Source organism: Prionailurus bengalensis, chromosome B2, assembly GCF_016509475.1.
Source record: "Prionailurus bengalensis isolate Pbe53 chromosome B2, Fcat_Pben_1.1_paternal_pri, whole genome shotgun sequence".
NCBI classification, from domain to species: Eukaryota; Metazoa; Chordata; class Mammalia; order Carnivora; family Felidae; genus Prionailurus; species Prionailurus bengalensis.
In genome coordinates this window covers 75,459,776-75,483,844 of record NC_057349.1, presented here as the reverse complement: position 1 = coordinate 75,483,844, position 24,069 = coordinate 75,459,776, and the positions used below count along the sequence as shown (strand labels likewise).

General features: G+C 37.6%; 1 protein-coding gene across 3 annotated transcripts in view; it reads left to right on the top strand.

Annotated features, from left to right (window-relative positions):
• CEP162 (centrosomal protein 162) overlaps nucleotides 1-17,717 on the top strand; it is a 117,252-nt gene extending 99,535 nt beyond the window's left edge. For all 3 annotated transcript variants that reach the window (XM_043593037.1, XM_043593036.1, XM_043593035.1), the window contains 2 exons: nucleotides 518-652; nucleotides 16,108-17,717. In XM_043593037.1, coding sequence (XP_043448972.1) covers nucleotides 518-652; nucleotides 16,108-16,317 — 345 coding nt within the window. In that variant the 3' untranslated portion in view covers nucleotides 16,318-17,717. The remainder of the gene's footprint in view (nucleotides 1-517; nucleotides 653-16,107) is intronic.
• The last annotated feature ends 6,352 nt before the right edge of the window (nucleotides 17,718-24,069 follow it).

Here is a 24,069-nt window from a genome sequence, read left to right as displayed (position 1 = left end):
TATTTGTGGAATGAATTATTATAAAGTGATAAGAGCCAGAAGAGGATTACAGATAGAATTATAGAAAGTTGACAAAAGGAGGATTCATATTTACTGAACTCTGTGTGTGTTGGAAGCTATACTGGGTAGGGTGCTTTAAATGTTTGATTAATCCTAGAAGTAATCAACCTTTTTAAATGTTTTGTAGCAAAGCTGAATATACCACAGACCGTACCCACCTTCATTTTTAATGCTATAATCAGCCTGGCATACATGGGAGGAAGTGATCCAGTCATCTGGAATCATCTGGATTGTGAGGTCACTTCAGAGCTAAGAGGAGCCTTTTCTTCTTGTAGATAGAATAATTAATAGCTTGCATTCCCTAACAACTCAAGATATCTTTCTTATTAGCAAGAAGCCTCTTCCCTAGAGAAATTTTATACAAAGAGAATATGGTGAACATTCTTAAGACTACCTGGTAAAAATAAATGATTTTTCTTGTTACCAGTTTTTCATTTACTTCATACCTCAATTTTAGATTACAAAACTCCTAGAAGAATTAAGAGAAGCCAGAGAAAACCATACACCAGAGATGAAACATTTCATGGGCTTAGAAAAGAAAATTAAGCAGATGGAAATGAGACATGAGCAAAGAGAGCAGGAACTTCAACAGGTAAAGTAGTAAATCATATTTACATATTTGTATAGCTCTTCACTTTTAAGTACCTCCAGTTTGATATAGTTTTGCCATCCCTAGCAGCACTTCCTGAAATGTTTCATTGTACATTGATCTTATTAAGAATAAATACAGTGTTTAAGAGCACATAAGACTTTAAATTTCAAATACCTGAAGATTGGTTTGCCAATTTATATCATGTTCTTAAAATGTTAGGCATTTTACCCTGGGAATTGGTCTTTGGAAGCCATATCCCATATTCCAGCCATTTCATGTTTGTAAGAAATGTTTGTAAGAAATAGCTATATTAAAATGTAATTGTTTAAAATATTATATGTCTAGCACTAGTGATATCACAACAATTAGTACACTTAATGACAGATAAATAGAAATTAAAAATGGCAGAAGTAAGGGCATGATGTTTTTAGGCATTAGCCTTTCTGCTAGTATTTACCTTTGCTTGAAGAGTCTATTGGTCGGCTTGAGCTGTTACAACAAAATACCATAAACTGGGTTACTTAAAAAACAAATTAGTTTTCTCACAATTCTGGAGGCCAGAAGTCTAAGATTAAATTTCCGGCTGATTCATTCTGGTTGAATATGCTCTTTCTGGCTTGCAGAGGGCCTTTCCTCAGTGTGTGCTTTGGGGTGAGGGAAGGAGACTAGAGAGAGAAAGAGAGCTATCTGGTATCTTTTCTGATAAGGACATTAATCTACTCTGAACAGGACCCCACCCTTATGATTTCATTTAACCTTAATTAGTTCCTTACTCCAAAAATAGCCATACTGTGGGTTAGGGCTTCAACATAGGAAAAGGGAGTAGGGGAACACAGAAAAAATTCAGTCTAAAACAGTATAAATATATATATTCTTTGAAAAAAACACAAAAAGATATGCAATGGTTTATGGTTGACCTAAGTTCCAGAGAAACCCTAGCTCTATTTAATCATATCAAAGTTTTAGGTCTTCATCATTATAGGAACTACAAAATGTAAAATAGAGGACAAAAAGATTAGTGTAATTCATTTCTCATTTTTACGTAAGGTGACTGAATGGATTAAAAAAACAAAAAAGACCTCTGAATGCTGCCTACAAGAATACTGCCTCACTTCAGACTTAAAGATACATTATAGATTGAATGTAGAGATAGAAAAAGATATTCCATGCAAATGGAATTTTTTTGAAAAGGTAGCAACACATATCAGTCATGAGACAAAGAAGGACATTATGTAATGATTAAGGGATCAATCCAACAAGAGGATATAACAGTTGTAAATATTTATATTTACATAGCAGCACCTAAATGTATAAATCAAATATTAACATCCATAAAAGGGGAAATAGTAATACCATATTAGTAGGGGACTTAAACACCCCCACTTACATTAATGGATAGATCATCTGGACAGAAAATCAATTAAAAAAAAAAACAAAACAGTAGCTTTGAATAACACGTTAGACCAGATGTACTTAACAGATATTGGATGTAATGGGCTGTGAATAGCAGCAGCATATACATTCTTTTCAAGTGTGCATGGACTGATCTTTAGGATAGATCACATTAGACCAAAGAATAAGCAAAATTAGTGTACAGAAATGCAACAGATGTCTGTACATTAACAACTAGCAAGAAGAAATTAAGACCATCACTTTATAACTACATCAAAAAGAATATACATAAAAATGAATTTAACCTAAGAGTTGCAAGACCTGTACTCTTAAAACTGTAATACATAGGTGAAAGAACTTGAAGATAACACAATAAATGGAAAGATACACATGGATTGGAGGCATATTATTGAAATGTTCATAATACCTAAAGCAATCTGCAGATTTGGTGCAGTCCCTATCAAACACCAGTAGTAGTATTTTTCATGGAACTAGAACTTATATTCCTAAAGTTGATATGGAATCACAAAAGACCCCAATTACGCAAAGCAGTCTTGAGAAAGAACAAAGCTGGAGGTATCACACTCCCAGTTTTTCAAATGTATTACAAAACTATAGTAATGAAAACAGTATAGTCCTGACATGAAAACAGACACACAGATCAATAGAACGGAATAGAAAACTCAGAAATAAACCCATGCTTATATGGTCAATTAATCTATGACAAAGGAGGCAAGAATATACAATGAAGATAAGATCATCTCTTTAATAATGATAATGGTGCTGGTAAAACTGGACAGCTGCATGCAAAAAAAAGTAAGATGACCACTATCTTACACTATATACAAAACAAAAGGAAACAAACAACACCTCAAAATGGATTAAAGACCTAAATGTAAGACCTGAAACCATAGATCTACTTTAAAAAACAGTAAACTCTTGGACATTAGTCTTGGCAATGTTTTGGGGTTTTTTTTTGTTTGTTTTTTGTTTTTGAATAGGCCTCCTTAGAGAACAAAAGCAAAAATAAACAATTGGACTACATCAAATTGTAGTAGGCATGGGGTGCCTAAGTGGCTCAGTTGGCTAAGCATCCAACTTCCATTCAGGTCACGATCTCATGGCTCCTGAGTTTGAGCCCCGCATCAGTCTCTATGCTGTCAGCACAGAGCCGACTTTGGAGCCTCTGTCTCCCTCTCTCTTTGCCCCTCCCCCACTAGTCAGAAATAGACATTTAAAAATAATTTTTAAAAAATTAAAAGCTTTTGCACAGCAAGGAAACCAACAAAATGAAAACATACTGAAGGAGGTATGTAAAGAAGTCAAACTGTTAGGAGGTATTTGCAAATGATATATCCAGTAAGGGGTAAATATCCACAACAAATGAAGAACTCCTAACTCAACACCAAAAAAAAAAAAAAAAATCTAATTTAAAAATGGGCAGTGGAGGGGAAGGGCCAAGATGGCAGAACAGCATGGAAGCTTTTTTTGTGTGTCTGTCGTTCCTGAAATGGAGCCAGATCAACACTAAACCATCTTGTACACCTAGAAAATTGATTTGAGGATTAACACAACAATCTGCATAACCTGAACCACAGAACTTGGCAGGTACATGGCATGGAGAGGTGAACTGGGGGAGAGAAGCTGTGCAGGGCAGGGGGCTGTTTTTGCTTGTGGAGAGAGGAAGGGGGGAAGGGGAATGGGAAAAGCAACCCCACACTCCCCTGCCTCCCCTCCGCTGAAAGCAGCTGGAGAGAAAGTGGAAGAGTGGAAACAGCCACAAGGGACTGAACAAAAAAGGGAAAAAGGAGAAAGGAGACAGTTTAAATTCCATTAAGACTCTATAAACAGGGGGGGGCACAAGAGAGTCTGAAACTCCACAGCTCGATACCGCGCAGTGCCCTGGAGGGAAGAGCAAATCCTGAGGAACAGTGAGCAAGGTCCAAGGGGTTCAAGGTCCACACAGGAAGTGGCGGTTCCCCTACTGGGAGGATATTTGGTAGAGACTGTGCAGCCTCCACACAGACAAAGGTCCCAGGGGACCCTGGAAAACAACCACATTCGCTGGTGTTGGAACAAGGACATTAAAGGTGAAGCCTGGTACCAGATGTGTGTTGTGATTTTCCATAATCCCTGAAACACTGCTGCTACACGATCATGTAAACTTTTTTGGCAGTAGGCTGGCACCCAGCCACAGTCTCTAGGCAGCAGCATGATCTCACGAATGTTTTCTAGGGGCAGACTGGCACCCAGTCATTGCTCAGGGAGACCCTCCCACAGAGAGGCTGAATGGGTCCAGCCACAGTTCTTCAGAAGTGAGGGGTTGGGAAAAAGCCACATCTGAGATAAAACTCAGGAGGGAGGTGTTGGGAAAAAGCCACATCTGAGATAAAACTCAGGAGGGAGGTGCCACCTGGCAGCCTCATGGCTTGGCCAAAGACAGTGTAGAAGAGGAAAATGGACAGAAGCCAGAGACAAAGGAGGGGTGCTTGATTGCTGCATGGAGAGAACACAGAGTTCTGATACTAGAGAGTAGGTAGCTGGGGGATGCCATTTTTACCCCTCCCACACAAGGGCATACACACCCACATGCATCACAACAATCAACCCCAGTAAGCCAAGCAGTGCCATCTAGTGGAGAATGGAGCTGTTACATTAAGCCCTGCCCAACCAGGCCAACCATGCTCTTGAGGAACAACACCACAAGACTCTCTGCCAGCTTATAGACTATAAAGGGCTTCGTAGTTTGACTTCTGGGGAAAACCAGATGTAATTTCAGTCCTATTTCATTTTGTTCACTGGTCCATCTATTCAATTTTTTTTCTTTTTCTTTTCTTTTTCTGTATTCAAGAATGAGGAAAAAATTTTTATTTTCCACTTTTCTTAAAAACATTTTTCTTCATTTTTTTTCTATTTTTTTACTTTTTTGTAAATTTTTTATTTTTTTGAAAATTTTTAAAATTCTATTTTACTTTCATCATTTCATTCTATTTTGTATTCTTTTTCAAATTTTCAAATGTTTTCTTTTTATTTTTTTTCTTATCTTTCCCTTTTTTCTCTAATCTATCAAGCTTTTTTCAACAACCAGACCAAAACACACCTAGTATCTAGCATCCTTTATTTGATTTCTTTTGTGTTGTTTTTAATTTTAATTTTTTTTATTTCATTAATTCCTTTTGTTCCTTCAAAATGACAAAATGAAGGAATTAACCCCAAAAGAAAGAACAGGAAGAAATGACAGCCGGGGACTTAACACAGATACAAGTAAGATTCTGAACCAGAACTTAGAATCATGATAATAAGAATACTAGCTGGGGTTGAAAATAGAATCCTTTTCTGTGGAGACAAAAGAAGTAAAAGCTAGTGAGGATGAAATCAGAACTGCTGTAACTGAGCTGCAATCTCGAATGGATGTCATGGCAGCAAGGATGGATGAGGTAGAGCAGCAATATAGAGGACAAAACTTAGGGAGAATAATGAAGCACAAAAAAAGAGACTAAGGCAAAATAGCACAATATAAGCATTAGAGAACTCAATGACTCATTAAAATGGGATAACATCAATCATAGGGGTCCCAGAAGATGAAGAGAGAGGAAAAGGGGTAGAAAGTTAATGTGAGCAAATCATAGTAGAAAACTTTCCTAACCTGGGGAAAGACACAGACATCAAAATCCAGGAAGCACAAAGAACTCCCATTAGCTTCAACAAAAAATGACCATCAACAAGGCATATCATGGTCAAATTCACAAAATATTCAGGCAAGGAAAGAATCATGAAAGCAGCAAGGGAAAGTAAGTCTTTAACCTACAAAGGAAGACAGATCAGATTTGCAGCATACCTATCCATAGAAACTTGGCTGGCCAGAAAGGATGGCAAGAGATATTCAATGTGCTGAATCAGAAAAATATGCAGCCAAGAATTCTTTATCCAGCAAGGCTGTCATTCAAAATAGGAGAGAGAAAAACTTTCCCAGACAAACAAAAATTAAAGGAATTTGTGACTACAAAACCAGGCCTGCAAGAAATTTTAAGGAAGACTCTGAGGGGAGAAAAGATAAAAAAACAAAACAAAAAGACCAAAAGCAACAAAGGTTGGAAAGGACCAGACATCACCACCAGAAACTCCAACTCTACAGGCAACATAATGGCAATAAATTCATCTTTCTGTACTCACTCTAAACGTTAATGGTCTAAATGCTCCTAATCAAAAGACATGGGGTAATAGAATGTATAAAAAAATATCCATCTATATGCTGTTTACAAGAGACCCATTTTAGACCTAAAGATACCTTCAGATTGAAAGTAAGGGGATGGAGAACCATCTATCATGCTAATGGTCGCCAAAAGAAAGCCAGGATAGCCATACTTACATCAGACAATCTATATTTTAAAATAAAGACTGTAACAAGAGGCGAAGAAGGGCATTATATCATAATTGAGTCTATCCACCAAAAACATCTAACAGTTGTAAACATTTAAGCCCCCAGTGTGGAAGTACCCAAATATATAAATCAGTTATTCACAGACATAAAGAAACTCATAGATAATAGTACCATAATAGTAGGGCACTTCAACACCCCACTTACTGCAATGGACAGATCATCTAATCAAGAAATCAACAAGGAAACAATGGCTTTTAATGACACACTGGACCAGATGGACTTAACAGATGTATTCAGAACATTTCATCCTAAAGCAGAGTACACATTCTTCCTGAGTGCACATGGGACATTCTCCACAATAGATCACATACTGGGACACAAATCAGCCCTCAACAAGTATCAATAGATCGAGATCATACCATGCATATTTTCTGACCACAACACTATGAAACTTGAAATCAGCCACAAGAAAAAATTTGGAAAGATAAATACCTGGAGACTAAAGACCATCCTACTAAAGAATGAATGAATGGGCTAACCAAAAATTAAAGAGGAAATTAAAAAGTACCTGGAAGCCAATAAAAATGGTAACACCACAGCCCAAAACCTCTGGGATGCAGCAAAGGCCGTCATAAAAGGGAAGTATATAGCAATCCAGGCCTTCCTAAGGAAGAAAGGTCTCAGATACACAACCTAACATCATAAAAAGCTGGAAAAAGAACAGCAAATAAAACCCAAAACCAGCAGAAGACAGGAAATAATAAAGATTAGAGCAGAAATCAATGCTATCGAAACCAAAAACACAGAACAGATTAATGAAACCAGAAGCAGGTTCTTTGAAAGAATTATCAAAATTGATAAATTCCTAGCCAGTTTGATCAAAAAGAAAAAGGAAAGGATCCAAATACATAAAATCAAGAATGAAAGAGAATAGATCACAACCAACACAGCAGAAATATAAACAATAGAATAATCTGAGCAATTATACGCCAATAAAATGGGCAATCTGGAAGAAATGGACAAATTCCTAGAAACATAGAAACTACCAAAACTGAAACAGGAAAAAGTAGAAAATTTGAACAGACCCAGAACAAGCAAAGAAATAGAATTAGTTATCAAAAATCTCCCAAAGAGTCCAGGGCCAGATGGCTTTCCAAAGGAATTCTACCAAACATTTAAAGAAGAGTTGACACCTATTCTTTTGAAGCTGTTCCAAAAAATAGAAATGGAAGGAAAACATCCAAACTCATTCTGTGAAGCCAGCATTACCTTGATTCCAAAACCTGACAAAGACCTCACTAAAAAGGAGAATTACAGACCAGTTTCCCTGATGAACATAGATGCAAAAATCCTCAACAAGATACTAGCCAACTGGATCCAACAATATATTAAAAATTATTCAATATGATCAAGTGACATTTATACCTGGGATGCAGGGTTGGTTCAATATCTGTAAAACAATCAATGTGACACATCACATCAATAAAAGAAAGGACAAGAACCACATGATCCTCTCAATAGATGCAGAGAAAACATTTGACAAAATACATCCTTTCTTGATGAAAACCCTCAAGAAAGAAGGGATAGAAGGATCATATCTTGGGGCACCTGGATGGCTCAGTCAGTTGGGCCTCCAACTTTGGCTCAGGTCATGATCTCACTGTCTGTGGGTTCAAACTCCATGTTGGGCTCTGTGCTGTCAGGTTAGAGCCTGGAGCCTGGTCCAGATTCTGTGTCTCCGTCTCTCTCTGCCCCTCACCTGCTCACGCTCTTTCTCTCAAAAATAAATAAAGATAAAAAATATATAAAAAGGATCATACCTTAGCATCATAAAAGCCATATATGAAAGACCCACCACTAATATCATCCTGAATGGGGAAAAACTGAGAGCTTTCTCCCTAAGGTCAGGAACACGACAGGGATGTCCACTCTCACCACTGTTATTCAACATAGTATTGGAAGTCTTAGCCTCAGCAGTCAGACAACACAAAGAAATAAAAGGCATCAAAATTGGCCAGGAGGAAGTCAAACTTTCACTCTTTGCAGATGACATGATACTCTATATGGAAAACCCAAAAGATTTCACCAAAAAACTGCTACAACTGATCCATGAATTCAGCAAAGTTGCAGGATATAAAATCAATGCACAGAAATCAGTCACATTCCCATACACCAATAATGAAACAACAGAAAGAGAAATCAAGGAATCCCATTTGCAGTTGTACCAAAAACCATAAAATACCTAGGAATAAATCTAACTAAAGAGATGAAAAATCTACACACTGAAAACTACAGAAAGCTTATGAAAAAAATTGAAGAAGACACACAAAAAAATGGGAAAAATATTCCATGCTCATTGATTGGAAGAACAAATATTGTTAAAATGTCAATACCACCCAAAGCAATCTACATATTCAGTGCAATCCCAATCTGAATAACAACAGCATTCTTCACAGAGCTAGAACAGTCCTAAAGTTTGTATGGAACCAAATCAATGTTGAAAAAGAAAACCAAAGCTGGAGGCATCACATTCCTGGACTTCAGTATGTATTACAAAGCTGTAATTATCAAGACAGTATGCTACTGGCACAAAAACAGACACTCAGATCAGTGGAACAGAGAACCCAGAAATGGATCCACAAATATATGGCCAACTAGTCTTTGGCAAAGCAGGAAAGAATATCCAATGGAATAAAGACAGTCTCTTCAGTAAATGGTGCTGGGAAAACTGGACAGTGACATGCAGAAAAATGAACCTGAACCACTTTCTTATACCATACACAAAAATAAACTCAAAATGGATGAAAGACTTCAATGTAAGACAGGAAGCCATCCAAATCCTAGAGGAGAAAATAGGAAGCAACCTCTTTGACCTCAGCCGCATCAACTTCTTATTTGACATGTCTCCAGAGGCAAGGGAAACAAAAGCAAATATGAACCATTGGGACCTCATCAAGATAAAAAGCTTCTGCACAGTAAACAATCAGCAAAAGTAAAAGGCAACTGACAGAATAGGAGAAGATATTTGCAAATGACCTATCAGATAAAGAGGTAGTGTCCAAAATCTATAGAGAACTTACCAAACTCAACACCCAAAAAACAAATAATCCAGTGAAGAAATGGGCAAAAGACATGAATTGACACTTCTCCAGAGAAGACTTCCAGATGGCCAACCGACACATGAAAAAATGCTCAACTCACTCATCATCAGGGAAATACAAATCAAAATCACAATGAGATATTACCTCACACCTGTCAGAATGGCTAACATTAACAACTCAGGCAACAACAGATGTTGGTGAGGATGCGGAGAAGGAGGATCTCTTTTGCACTGCTGGTAGGAATGCAAACTGATGTAGCCATTCTGGAAAACAGTATGGAGGTTCCTCAAAAAATTAAAAATAGAACTACCCTAGACCCAGCAATTGCACTACTAGGTATTTGTCCAAGGGATACAGGTGTGCTGTTTCAGAGGGGCACAGGCACCCCAATGTTTATAGCAGCACTGTTGACAATAGCCAAAGTATAAAAAGAGCCCAAATGTCCATCAACAGATGAATGGATAAAGAAGATGTGGTATATGTATATACACAATGGAGTATTACTCAGCAATCAAAAAGAATGAATTCTTGACATTTGCAACTACGTGGATGGAACTGGAGGGTATTAAGCTAAGCAAAATTAGTCAATAAAGACAAATATCATATGACTTCACTCATATGAGGACTTTAAGATACAAAACAGATGAGTATAAGTACAAAAGGAAGCAAAAATAATAAAAATCAGGAAGAGGGACAAAACATAAGAGACTCTTAAATATAGAGAACAGTGTTGCTGGAGGGTTGTCGAAGGGGGGATGATCTAAATTGGTAAGGGGATTAAGGAATCTACTCCTGAAATCATTGTTGCACTATATATATGCTAACTAACTTGGATGTAAATTAAAAAAATAATTAATTTAAAAAATAAAATAAATAAAAATGGGCAGTGGACCTGAATATTCTTATAAAGACATACAGATGACCAACAAACACATGAAAAGATGTTCAGTATCACTAATCATCAGGGAAATATTTTCAGAATGGAAACACAATATACCAAAACTTAGGGGAGGCAGGAAAAATAACTGATACAAGTTCATAGCAATAAATGCATATATGGAGAACCAAAAAAGATTTCATATAGACAACTTTAAACCTCACAGAACTAGAGAGAGAAGAATAAATGAAGCCCAAAGTTGACAGAAGGAGGTAACAAAGATCAGAACAGAAATAAATGAAATAAAGACTAAAAATAAACTAAGAGTTGGTTCTTTTAAAGATAAAATTAACAGACCTTTAGGTAGACTAAACAAGAAAAGAGAGAGAAAACTAAAATAAATGATCTCAAAATGAAAGAGGAGACATTACAACTGATACCACAGAAATACAAAGGATCATAAGAGACTGGCATGAATAATTGTACAGCAACAAAATGGACAACCAAAAGAAATGGATAAATTCCTAGGAACAAAACTTAACAAGAAGACATCATGAAGAAATAGAAAACTTGAAAAGACTGATTATTATTAAGGAGATTGAATTGATAATCAAAAACCTCTCAACAAACAACATCCAGGACCAGAGGGCTTCCCTGGTGAATTCTAAAAACATTTAAATAATTGGTACCAATTCTTTTGAAACATTTGCAAACAAAAAGGAGGGAACTCTTCCAAACTTATTTTGCAGGGCCAGCATCACTCCAGTGCCAAAACCTTGCAAGGATGCCACAAGGCAACACTGGCCAATATCCCTCATGAACATAGATGTAAAAATCATCAACAAAATATTATCAAGTCAATATCAGCAATACATCCTAAGAGGGTCATACATCATTAAGTTGGATTTATTCCAGAAATGCAGAAATTGTTCCTCATCCACAAATCAGTGTGATACACCTCATTAACAAAATGAAGAGTAAAAAGCTTAAGATGATCTCAGTAGATGTAGAAAAAGCATTTGACAAAGTTCAGTATCTTTTCCTGATAGAAACTCAACAAATGGTATAGAGGGAAGGTACTTCGACATAATGAAATCCACATATCAAAAACCCATACCTATGCTTATAATCCATGGTGAAAAGCTGAAAGCTTTTCCTTTAAGATCATGAACAAGATAAGGATGCCCACTCACACCACATTTATTCAAAATAGTATTGGAAATCTTAACAAGAGCAATTAGTCAAGAAATAAAATGCCTCTGGGGCACCTGGGTGGCTCACTTGGGTGAATGTCCGTCTGACTTCGGCTTCATGATCTTGCGATCTGAGTTCGAGCCCCACATCGGACTCTGTGCTGACAGCTCAGAGCCTAGAGCCTGCTTCGGATTCTGTGCCTCCCTCTCTCTCTGCCCCTCCCCTGCTCATGCTCTGTCTCTCTCTCTGTCAAAAATAAATAAATATTAAAAAGAAATTTAAAAAAAAGAAATAAAATGCCACCAAATTAGAAAGGAAGCACAACTACCACTTTTTGCAGATGACATGACATAATATATAAGAAACCCTAAAGACTTTACCAAAAACTATTAGAACTAAAAAATTCAGTAAAGTTGCAGAATACAAAATAATATACAGAAATCTGTTGCATTCCTATACACTAATAACAAACCATCAAAAAAATTTTTTAAGTTAATTTTAAAAATTTAAATGCCATGCTTATAGATATAGAGAATAGATAGGTGGTTTCCAGGGGTAGGGCATGGGAGGTAGGAAAACTGGGTGCCAGGAGAAAAAGGTACAAACTTCCAGCTAAAATAAGTTACACGGATGTAATATACAGTGTGGTGACTATAGTTAATATAATAAACTGTATATTTTAAGGCTATTAAAGAGCAAATCTCAAAAGTTCTCCTTACTAGAAAAACAAATTTTGTAACTAACTATGTATGACAATGGATATTAACTAGTATTATGTGGTGATCTTTCTGCAGTATTCACAAATATCAATCATATGTCACACATGTGAACCTAATGTTACATGTTTATTATACCAATACAATAAACATAAAAAGCTAAGTTCATCACCTCTAGACCCACCTTAAAATAAATGCTAAATGGAATTTGTCAGGTGGAAATAAAATGAAGCTAATTAACATATTTAAAATGCATGATTATTAGGTATAAAACTCACTGGAAATGGTAAATAGTCCCAAGTCAGATTCACTAAGATTGTAGTGGCAATTCATAATTCATTTACAACTCTAGTTTAAAAGTTAAAAAACAGGTGTGCTTGGGTGGCTCAGTCAGTTAAGCATCCGACTTTGGCTCAGGTCATGATCTCACTGCTCATGAGTTCGAGCCCTGCATCGGGCTCTGTGCTGACAGCTCAGAGCCTGGAGCCTGCTTCAGATACTGTGTCTCCCCCTGTCTCTGCCCCTCCCATGCTCATTCTCTTTCTCTCTCTGTCTCCCGATAATAAGTGTTTTTAAAAAAAAGCTAAAGGACATTAAAAATAACCATAACTATACTAATTTGTTATTGGATACAAAATATAAAAAAATGTTCATTTTAACATCAATAACCTGAAGTTGAGGGGAGGGGTGGAGTAAAAGTGTAAAGTTATCTACTTAAATTAGGTTGTTATATCATATTTTATGTAAGCTTCGTGGTAACCACAAAAGAAAAACCTGTACCAATTACAGAAAAGATTATGATAAAGGAGTCAAAGAATACTACTACAAAAAGTTATCACATCACAAAAGACAACTGTAAGAGATAAGCAAGGAACATAGGATCTACAAAACAGTCAAAAAATAAAATGGCAATTGTAAATCTTTATCAGTAATTCCTTTAAATGTAAATTGATTAAATTCTCCATTCAAACCACGTAATTGCCAAGTGGATGAAATACAGATCCAACAATATGCCCCTACATGAGACTTTAGCTTTAAGACAAACATCATAGGCTGAGGGAAGGGATAGAAAAATGTATTTCAATCAGATGGTAACAAGTAGAAATCAGGAGTAGCTATAATTATGTCAGACAAAATAGATTTTATGCTAAAAATCTACAAAAGAGACAAAGGTAATTTAATAATGATAAAAGGGTCAATCCATCAATTAAATATATCAATTGTAAATATTTATGCATCCAACATCACAGCACCTATGTATAGAGAAATAAACAGCAATACAATGATAGAACAGCAATACAATGGATAGATCTATCCAAACAATCAGTAAGGAAACAGTGGGATTTAAACAGTGGGATTTAAACAGTGGGATTTAGGGGCGCCTGGGTGGCTCAGTCGGTTAAGCGGCTGACTTCGGCTCAGGTCATGATGTCGCGGTCCGTGAGTTCGAGCCCTGCATCGGGCTCTGTGCTGACAGCTCAGAGCCTGGAGCCTGTTTCAGATTCTGTGTCTCCCTCTCTCTGACCCTCCCCTGTTCATGCTCTGTCTCTGTCTCAAAAATAAATAAAACGTTAAAAAAAATTAAAAAAAAAATAGTGGGATTTAAACAGTGCTATAGACAAAATGGACCTAACAGACATACACAGTACATTCCTTCCAACAGCAGCAAAATAAACATTCTTCTCAAGCACACAAGGAAAATTTTCTAGTATAGATAATATGGTAGGCCACAAAAGCCTTAGCAATTTTAAGATTGAAATCATAGCAAGTATGCTTTCTGAACACAATGATAGGAAACTAGAAGTCAACAGGAGGAAGAAAACTGGAAAATTCACAAACACATAAAAATTCAACATCACCTCCTAATTAACAATGGATCAAAGAAGAAATTAAAAGTAAAATAAAAAGTATCTTGAGGCAAATGAAGATGGAAACACAACATACCGAAACATATGGGTAGCAGCAAAAGCAGTTCTAAGAGAGAAGGTAATAGTGATAAATGCATACTTCAAGAAAAAGATCTCAACTTAACTTACCAGCTCAAAGAACTAGAAAAAGAACAAAATAATCCCTAAGTTAGCAGAAGGTTAGAAATAAAGATTAGAGCAAAAATAAATGAAATGGAGTATAGGAAGACAATAGAAAATATTAACAAAAGTCTAGGAGTTGGTTCTTTGAAGAGATAAAATTGACAAACCTTCAGCTAGGCCAACCAAGAAATAAGAGAGGACTTAAAATGATAAATAGAAGAGGAAACATTACAACTGATACCATAGAAATGCAGAGGATCATAGGAGATTACTATATACAACTATATGCCAACAAACAGTACAACTTAGAAGAAATCAGTAAATTGCTAGAAAGATACAACCTACCAAGTCTGAATCATTAAGAAACAGAAAATCTGAACAGACCAGTTACTAATAAGACGACAGAATCCAGAATCGGCAATCAAAAATCTCCCAACAAAGAGAAACCGAGGGCCAGGTGACTTCACAATTGTATTCTACCACACTTTTTTTTTTTTTTTAATTTAAATTCAAGTCAGTTAACACAGTGTAGTATTGGTTTCAGGAGTAGAACCCAGTGATTCATCACTTCCATATAACACCCAGCACTCATCTCAACAAGTCCACTCATTAATGCCCATCACCCATTTAGCCCATTCCCCCACCTTCCTCCCCTCCAGCAACCCTCAGTTTATTCTGTGTATCTCTATTTTTATCTTATTTTTCCTTCCTTTCCCCCATGTTCATCTGTTGCTTCTTTTTCTTTTAACTTTTTTTTTTAAATTTTTTATTTACTATTGAGAGACAGAGAGAGAGAGAGAGCATGAGCAGGGGAATGGGAGAGAGAAAGGGAGACACAGAATGTGAAACAGGTTCCAGGCTCCTAGCTGACAACACAGAGCCCAACGTGGGGCTCGAACTCACAAACTGCGAGACCATGACCTGAGCCGAAGTCAGACACTTAACTGACTGAGCCACCCAGGCGCCCCTTGTTGTTTCTTAAATTCCATATGAGTGAAATCATATGATATTTGTGTTTCCATGACTGACTTATTTTGCTTAGCATAATACACTCTAGTTCCATCCACATTGTTGCAAATGGCAAGAGCAGGGACACTGAGGCCAAACTGCTTGGGTATAAACCCTGACTCTGCCTCCAATCGGTTGTGTGTGAATCCTGAGCAAATTATTTTTTGCTTATCTGTGCCTCTATTTCCCTACCTGGTAAATGGGGGTAAATATATAGAATTCACCTGCTACTATGTTTTGTAGGGTTAAATGAGTTAACATATGTAAAATATTATATGTAAAACCAAGCCTGGCACATGATAGATGCTACATGCATGTACTTTTATCATTTTTACTGCTGTAATGTATATTAATGACGTGTGTTGTATATTAGAACTGTTTTGATTGTGTCTCAAGTGCTAATCTTGAGGAACTACATTGGTGGGGGGGGTGTTTGGATTCATACCAAGGTATTAGAAATTTCTGATGCTTTGAATGCCACATTTTTTTTTACAGCTTTGAGTTAAAAAAAAAAACAAAAAACCAAAAAAACAAAACTCAAGCTCCCTAACTCCTCCCTATCAGAATGAGAATTCCTGGTTCTTACCCTCTTCTTCCACAAGCTTATTGATGGACACAGGCTCCCTCTCCTTCTCCCTCCCCTCTACTACAGTCAGCATTGTCGCACTTGAGCTTTCTTGGAATGTTAAATCTTCACCCCCACGATGAACTGTAACAGTAATAATAGATTTTTATTTTTGTTTATTTTGTTTGCAGATAATACAGCAAACACACCAAGTAGTAGAAACTGAGCAAAGCAAAGAAATTGAGAAATGGAAAAGACTTGCACAGTTGAAGAATCGTGAGTTGGACAAGTTCCGCACAGAATTAGACTCAATATTAGATGTTCTTCGAGAACTGCACCGGCAGGGGGTGGTTGTGCCGGTTGCTTTTGCAGAGGAAGTGAATGCACCGGAGTATTACTAGCAACTGTGATTTTCTGTGACCTCATGGAAAGGCCTGATGATGGATGATGAATGGGATTGTGCCACTGTCAGAAAAGGGCTTTTGAAAACCAATGTTTCAGTATGTTGCCAGAAAGCAAATAGTACAAGAGCAACATTTCAAAATAAACTGCCCTAAACCAGTAAAAAAAAAAAAAAAAAAAAAAAAAGAGAGAGAGAGAGAAAGAAAGAAAGAGAGAAAAAAAACATTATGCTGTATTTTACTGAAAATCATTAACCAGTCACATTTTAAGGAACTTCTGGACAAGTCCCTTTATGTCAGAGGATTAGAACTAGGGAGATGAGTTGTAAAAGGTCTAACTTAAATTCTAGATATGAAAAGAAAAAAACTGCTCATACTCCGCCATTTTTGACTAAGTGTGTATTAATCCTTGGTACCAGAAAAACAGCTCCTCTTTCTCATGGAAACATGGAGAAGAATGTGAGCACAGTGGTTTGAACAGTCACATCCACAGCCACCTGAGTGGCAGAGCTTCCACAGTATTTGACAATTATAACTTTGTACAGGCAGACAAACTCACTTGTGTTCTCCCAGATTTCCACTTCTACCTCCGGGTGCCTCGTTTTCTCACCTGATATAAAAGGTGCAAAACGTATTTCACATTTTAAGAGGGGAATTTGATTTATTGTTTTAATCTTTTACGCTCCATGTCTTAAATGCTAGTCCTTTTTCGTAAGTCTAAGATTATAAACAGAATATAACATCTTTACTTTCTCTATTTAAAAAGTAATATATGTTCATTAGAAAAAAGTAAAAACATGCACATAAGTAGTTGGATTGTTATTTTTTACAATGCCCTTTTCCAAAAGCAGATAATATATGGAATACTGGTGTGTTAAAGCTGTAGCCACCTAATTTTCAAGTGTTTGGGCCTTGTGCTGTCCTATAGAAGTATAATATGAGCCACATGTAATTTTCAGTGTTCTTATAGCAACATTTAAAAAGATAAAAAGAAATGAAGTTAATTTGGGTAATTTATATAATCAATCTAAATATCAGTATAAAAATTGAGTTTTTACATTTTTCCCCATACTTCGTCTCCAAAATCTGGTATATTTTACATTTCAGCACAACTCAGTTTGGACTAGCCACATCCCAAGTGCTCAATTACCATATGCCAGTAAGTGCAATTCTGAAATAATAATTAAAGGGTGAAATACTATGTAAAAGGCAGGTAAAACAGATCTTGGTGAAATTATGAGTAGCAAGTATGAAATGTGGAAATTAAATATAAGGAATGCAAGTAAAAGTCTTAATGTTCAACATTTCTTATGTCCTGAAGATGGTAGAAAAAGCATTATTTAAAGGTAGCTATTTTTTATGTGAAAGAATATTAAGTTATAAACTATTTTGGTTATTAATTGAGTGTATTTTTGTCTGTTTTTTTATCTGTAAACCTATTAATTTATAGCTATACTCATCCCTCCCTCTGTCCTTTTGACTATCCATCAGCCATTCGTTCCAAGCACAAACATGGTTAATTCTGAAACACAAGGAAGGGCAAACATCAAATAGATTATTACAGAGAAAAGTACATCCTGTGTTGATGAGGTTTCTTTATTCTTTTGGAATAAGCTGTGCATATGGCAGGTGTTCAGTTCTGTTTAAAGATCCCTAAGTACTATCAGAACTATTAGTTACACCTAAAATCCTCAGGAACCATACTCCATTCCTTAGTCATTGCCCTAAGGGTCTAGGATGAGAACACAGAAGATAGAGAACACTTAGGCTATCCTGAATAGGAAGACTTTCATGAAGAATTAATCTCCAGAAATGATCAGTCCCCTGCTACCAATTACATCCCTCTCATAAGGTCACAAGTTACCTGCATCCACAGTGCAGGAACCTCACCAGGATATATGGCTTGCTGCTGACACCACTGCTTTTGTGCAGAGGGATTTCTGATTCGATTACTTTGAGCCCATAGCATTCTAGAACTAGTATCAACACATCACCCTTGGGAAATCTAGGCTTTAGTATTAGGGTCCCATTCCCTGTTACAAAAATCCTAAATTTGTGACTAAATGCCAAGAAGGTGAAAATGAGTATTTCTCTTTCCCACCCATACTGCTAAAAGCTCTGATTAAGTCGGATCCACAGGCACATTATGTATGGAGGTAATCCTATTCAGAGTAAGACGCTTTATAGTTACATAGCACTTCACGCTATCCTGCTTTGAAGAGCTCTTTAGCAATAGGTAGTAAGAGGAGTGGATTTGAAAGTTTTCCAAACCTCCCAAGTTACTGTAATTCTATTTTGGTATTTGAACCCATGAATTAGAGCCTTCCCTTGCAGTTTCTGTAGAAAAGTCAAAAATGGAAAGCACATATATTCTCTTTTAGCACCTGTCCAGCCCTAATTAGCCTATTTACTACTCCCCTCTAGTCTAAACCATAGCAGATCCATTTGTCTCCAGGTTTGCTGAAAGCTTCAGTCACAACCACCTAAATATACAAATGGCGGTTGTGGGAGAGGAAGATGGCGGCATAGGAGGACGCTGGGCTCACTGTGTCCTGCTGGCCACTTAGATTCCACCCACATCTGCCTAAATAACCCAGAAAAGTGCCAGAAGACTAGAATGGACTCTCTGGAGCCAAGTTTAGATGAGAGGCCCATGGAAGAGGGTAGGAAGGGCAGAGAAGCAGTGCATGCTACCCGGATTGGCGGGAGGGAGCTGTGGTGGTGGAGGGGCAGCCAGCCCACCCGGCAAGGCAGAGCCCCCGAGTCTGGCTTGCAAAAGCAGAGGGGCTGGACGGAGTGTGTTCTGACAGCCAGCAGGACTTAACATCTGGAATGTTATAACTCAACAGCTCTGCTCAGAGAGTGGGAGAGTTGTTGAGCCTTGGAGGACAGAGCTCAGCTTGGTAGGGAACAAAGGCATTGGGAAGCGCCATCTCCCTCGCCCATCCCCCAACCAAAATTTCAAAGGGAATCAGTTCCCCTCAGGGAATTTGCTTGCACCACGCAAACACCCAACGTTGTGCTTGTGTGGATCCATCCCTCCGACGGGTCGGCCTCCCTCCCAGTGCCGCAGGGCCCCTCCTGAAGCAGACCACCGAAGGTAAAGCGAGCTGAGCCTGCCCCTCCCGCCCCTGTGCACCTTGCGGATCCACCCCGGCTAATATGCCAGATCCCATGGAAGCAGTACCCCAAGACTGGCAGTGTGCAAGTAGCCCAGACAGGGGCCACACCACTCCACAGTGAGGCCTGCCCCTGGGAGAGGTGAAGATAAGGTACACACCAGTCTGTGGCCCCAGTGCTGGGCTGGGGGCAGACATCAGGTCTGACTGCAGCCCCGCCCACCAACGCAAGTTACTCCAGACAGCACAGAGGAAGAGCCCTGCAGTTCTGCGCCACCCCAGGGACTATCCAAAATGAGGAAACGGAAGAATTCCCCTCAAAACAAACTCTAGGAAGTAGCGACAGCTAAAGAACTGATCAAAAACGACTTAAGCAATGTAACAGAAAATGAATTTAAAATAATAGTCATAAAATTAATCACTGGGCTTGAAAAAAGTACAGAGGACAGCAGAGAATCTATTACTACAGAGATCAAGGGACTAAGAAACAGGAGGAGCTAAAAATTGCTATAAATGAGATGCAAAATAAAATGGAGGCGACCACAGCTTGGATTGAAGAGGCAGAGGAGAAAATAGGTGAATTAGAAGATAAAATTATGGAAAAAGTGGAAGCTGAGAAAAAGAGAGATAAAAAAATCCAGGAGTATGAGGGGAGAATTAGAGAACTGACACAATTAAATGTAATAACATACACATAATTGGGATTCCAGAGGAGGGAGAGGGAAAGGTGCTGAAGGTGTACTTGAAGAAATCATAGCTGAGAACTTCCCTTATCTGGGGAAGGAAAAACACATTGAAATCCAAGAGGCACAGAGAACTCCCTTCAGACATAACTTGAATAGATCTTCTGCACGACATATCATAGTCAAACTGGCAAAATACAACGATAAAGAGAAAATTCTGAAAGCAGCTAGGGATAAACATGCTCTAACATATAAAGGGAGACAGATAAGACTAGTGATGGATTTATCTACTGAAACTTGGCAAGCCAGAAAGGAATGGCAGGAAATCTTCAATGTGATGAACAGAAGTATGCAGCCAAGAATCCTTTATCCAGCAAGTCTGTCATTTAGAATGGAAGATAAATGTCTTCCCAAACAAAAAAACTGAAGTAATCTGTCACCACTAAACCAGCCCTACAAGAGATCCTAAGGGGGATCCTGTGAGACAAGGTACCAGAGACATCACTACAAGCATGAAACCTACAGACATCACAATGACTCTAAACCCATATCTTTCTATAATAACACTGAATGTAAATGGACTAAATGCTCCAACCAAAAGACATAGGGTATCAGAATGGATAAAAAAACAAGACCCATCTGTTTGCTGTCTACAAGAGACTCATTTTAGACCTGAGGACACCTTCAGATTGAAAGTGAGGGGATGGAGAACCATCTATCATGCTACTGGAAATCAAAAGAAAGGTGGAGTAGCCATACTTATATCAGACAAACTAGACTTTAAATTAAAGGCTGTAACAAGAGATGAAGAAAGGCATTATATAATAATTAGAGGGTCTATCCATCAGAAAGAGCTAACAATTATAAATGTCTATGCGCCGAATACTGGAGCCCCCAAATATATAAAACAATTAATCACAAACATAAGCAACCTTATTGATAAGAATGTGGTAACTGCAGGGGACTTTAACACCTCACTTACAGAAATGGATAGATCATCTAGAAACATGGTCAATAAAGAAACAAGGGCCCTGAATGATACATTGGATCAGATGCACTTGACAGATATATTTAGAACTCTGCATCCCAAAGCAACAGAATATACTTTCTTCTCGAGTGCACATGGAACATTCTCCAAGATAGATCACATACTGGGTCACAAAACAGCCCTTCATAAGTATACAAGAATTGAGATCACACCATGCATACTTTCAGACCACAATGCTATGAAGCTTGAAATCAACCACAGGACAAAGTCTGGAAAACCTCCAAAAGCATGGAGGTTAAAGAACACCCTACTAAAGAATGAATGGGTCAACCAGGCAATTAGAGAAGAAATTAAGAAAAAATGGAAACAAACGAAAATGAAAATGCAACAATCCAAATGCTTTGGGATGCAGTGAAGGCAGTCCTGAGAGGAAAATACATTGCAAACCAGGCCTATCTCAAGAAACAAGAAAAATCCCCAATACAAAATCTAACAGCACACCTAAAGGAAATAGAAGCAGAAGCAGAGACACCCCAAACCCAGCAGAAGAATAGAAATAATAAAGATCAGAGCAGAAATAAACAATATAGAATCTAGAAAAACTGTAGAGCAGATCAATGAAACCAAGAGTTGGTTTTTTGAAAAAATAAACAAAACTGATAAGTCTCTAGCCAGGCTTCTCAAAAAGAAAAGGGAGATGACCCAAATAGATAAAATCATGAATGAAAATGGAATTATTACAACCAATCCCTCAGAAATACAAGCAATTATCAGGGAATACTATGAAAAATTATATGCCAACAAACCGGACAACCTGGGAGAAATGGACAAATTCCTAAACACCCGCACACTCCCAAAGCTCAAACAGGAAGAAATAGAAAGCTTGAATAAACCTATAACCAGCGAAGAAATTGAATCAGATATCAAAAATCTCCCAACAAATAAGAGTTCAGGACCAGATGGCTTCCCAGGGGACTTCTACCAGACATTTAAAGTAGATATAATACCTATCCTTCTCAAGCTATTCCAAAAAATAGAAAGGGAAGGAAAACTTCCAGACTCATTCTATGAAGCCTACATTACTTTGATTCTAAACCAGACAGAGACCCAGTAAAAAAAGAGAACCAATATCCCTGATGAATATGGATGCAAAAATTCTCAATAAGATACTAGCAAATTGAATTCAACAGCGTATAAAAAGAATTATTAGCCATGATCAAGTGGGATTCATTCCTGGGATGCAGGGATGGTTCAACATTCACAAATCAATCAATGTGATACATCATATTAATAAAAGAAAAGAACTATATGATCCTGTCAATCGATGCAGAAAAAGCATTTGACAAAATTCAGCATTCTTTCTTAATAAAAACCCTCGAGAAAGTCAGGATAGAAGGAACATACTTAAACATCATAAAAGCCATTTATGAAAAGCCCACTGTAAATATCATCCTCAATGGGGAAAAACTGACAGCTTTCCCCCTGAGATCAGGAACACGACAGTGATGTCCACTCTCACCGCTGTTGTTTAACATAGTGGTGGAAGTTCCAGCATCAGTAATCAGACAACAAAAGGAAATCAAAGGCATCAAAATTGTCAGAGATGAAGTCAAGCTTTCACTTTTTGCAGATGACATGATATTATACATGGAAAATCCAATAGACTCCACCAAAAGTCTGCTAGAACTGATACATGAATGCAGCAAAGTCGCAGGATACAAAATCAATGTACAGAAGTCAGTTGCATTCTTATACACTAATAATGAAGCAACAGAAAGACAAATAAAGAAACTGATCCCATTCACAATTGCACCAAGAATCATAAAATACCTAGGAATAAACCTAACCAAAGATGTAAAAGATCTGTATGCTGAAAACTATAGAAAGCTTATGAAGGAAATTGAAGAAGATATAAAGAAATGGAAAAACATTCCATGCTCATGGATTGGAAGAATAAATATTGTTAAAATGTCACTACTACCCAAAGCTAAATACACATTCAATGCAATCCCAATCAAAATTGCACCAGCATTCTTCCCAAAGCTAGAACAAGCAATCCTAAAATTTGTATGGAACTACAAAAGATCCTGAATAGTCAAATACTGAAGAAGAAAACCAAAACAGGAGGCATCACAATCCCAGACTTTAGCCTCTACTACAAAGCTGTCATCATCAAGACAGCATGGTATTGGCACCAAAACAGACACATAGACCAATGGAATAGAATAGAAACCCCAGAACTAGACCCACAAACGTATGGCCAACTAATCTTTGACAAAGCAGGAAAGAATATCCAATGGAAAAAAGACAGTCTCTTTAACAAATGGTGCTGGGATAACTGGACAGCAACATGTAGAAGAATGAAACTAGACCACTTTCTTACACCATTCACAAAAATAAACTCAAAATGGATAAAGGACCTGAATGTGAGACAGGAAACCATCAAAACCCTAGAGGAGAAAGCAGGAAAAAACCTCTCTGACCTCAGCCACAGCAATTTCTTACCTGACACATCCCCAAGGGCAAGGGAATTAAAAGCAAAAATGAACTATTGGGACCTCATCAAGATAAAAAGCTTCTGCACAGCAAAGGAAACAATCCACAAAACTAAAAGTCAGCCGATGGAATGGGAAAAGATATTTGCAAATGACACATCGGACAAAGGGCAAGTATCCAAAATCTATAAAGAGTTCACCAAACTCCACACCCGAAAAACAAATAATCCAGTGAAGAAATGGGCAGAAAACATGAATAGACACTTGTAAAGAAGACATCCAGATGGCCAACAGGCACATGTAAAGATGCTCAATGTCACTCCTCATCAGGGAAATACAAATCAAAACCACACTCAGGTATCCCCTCACGCCAGTCAGAGTGGCTAAAATGAACAAATCAAGAGATTTAGATGCTGGAAAGGATGTGGAGAAACGGGAACCCTCTTGCACTGTTGGTGGGAATGCAA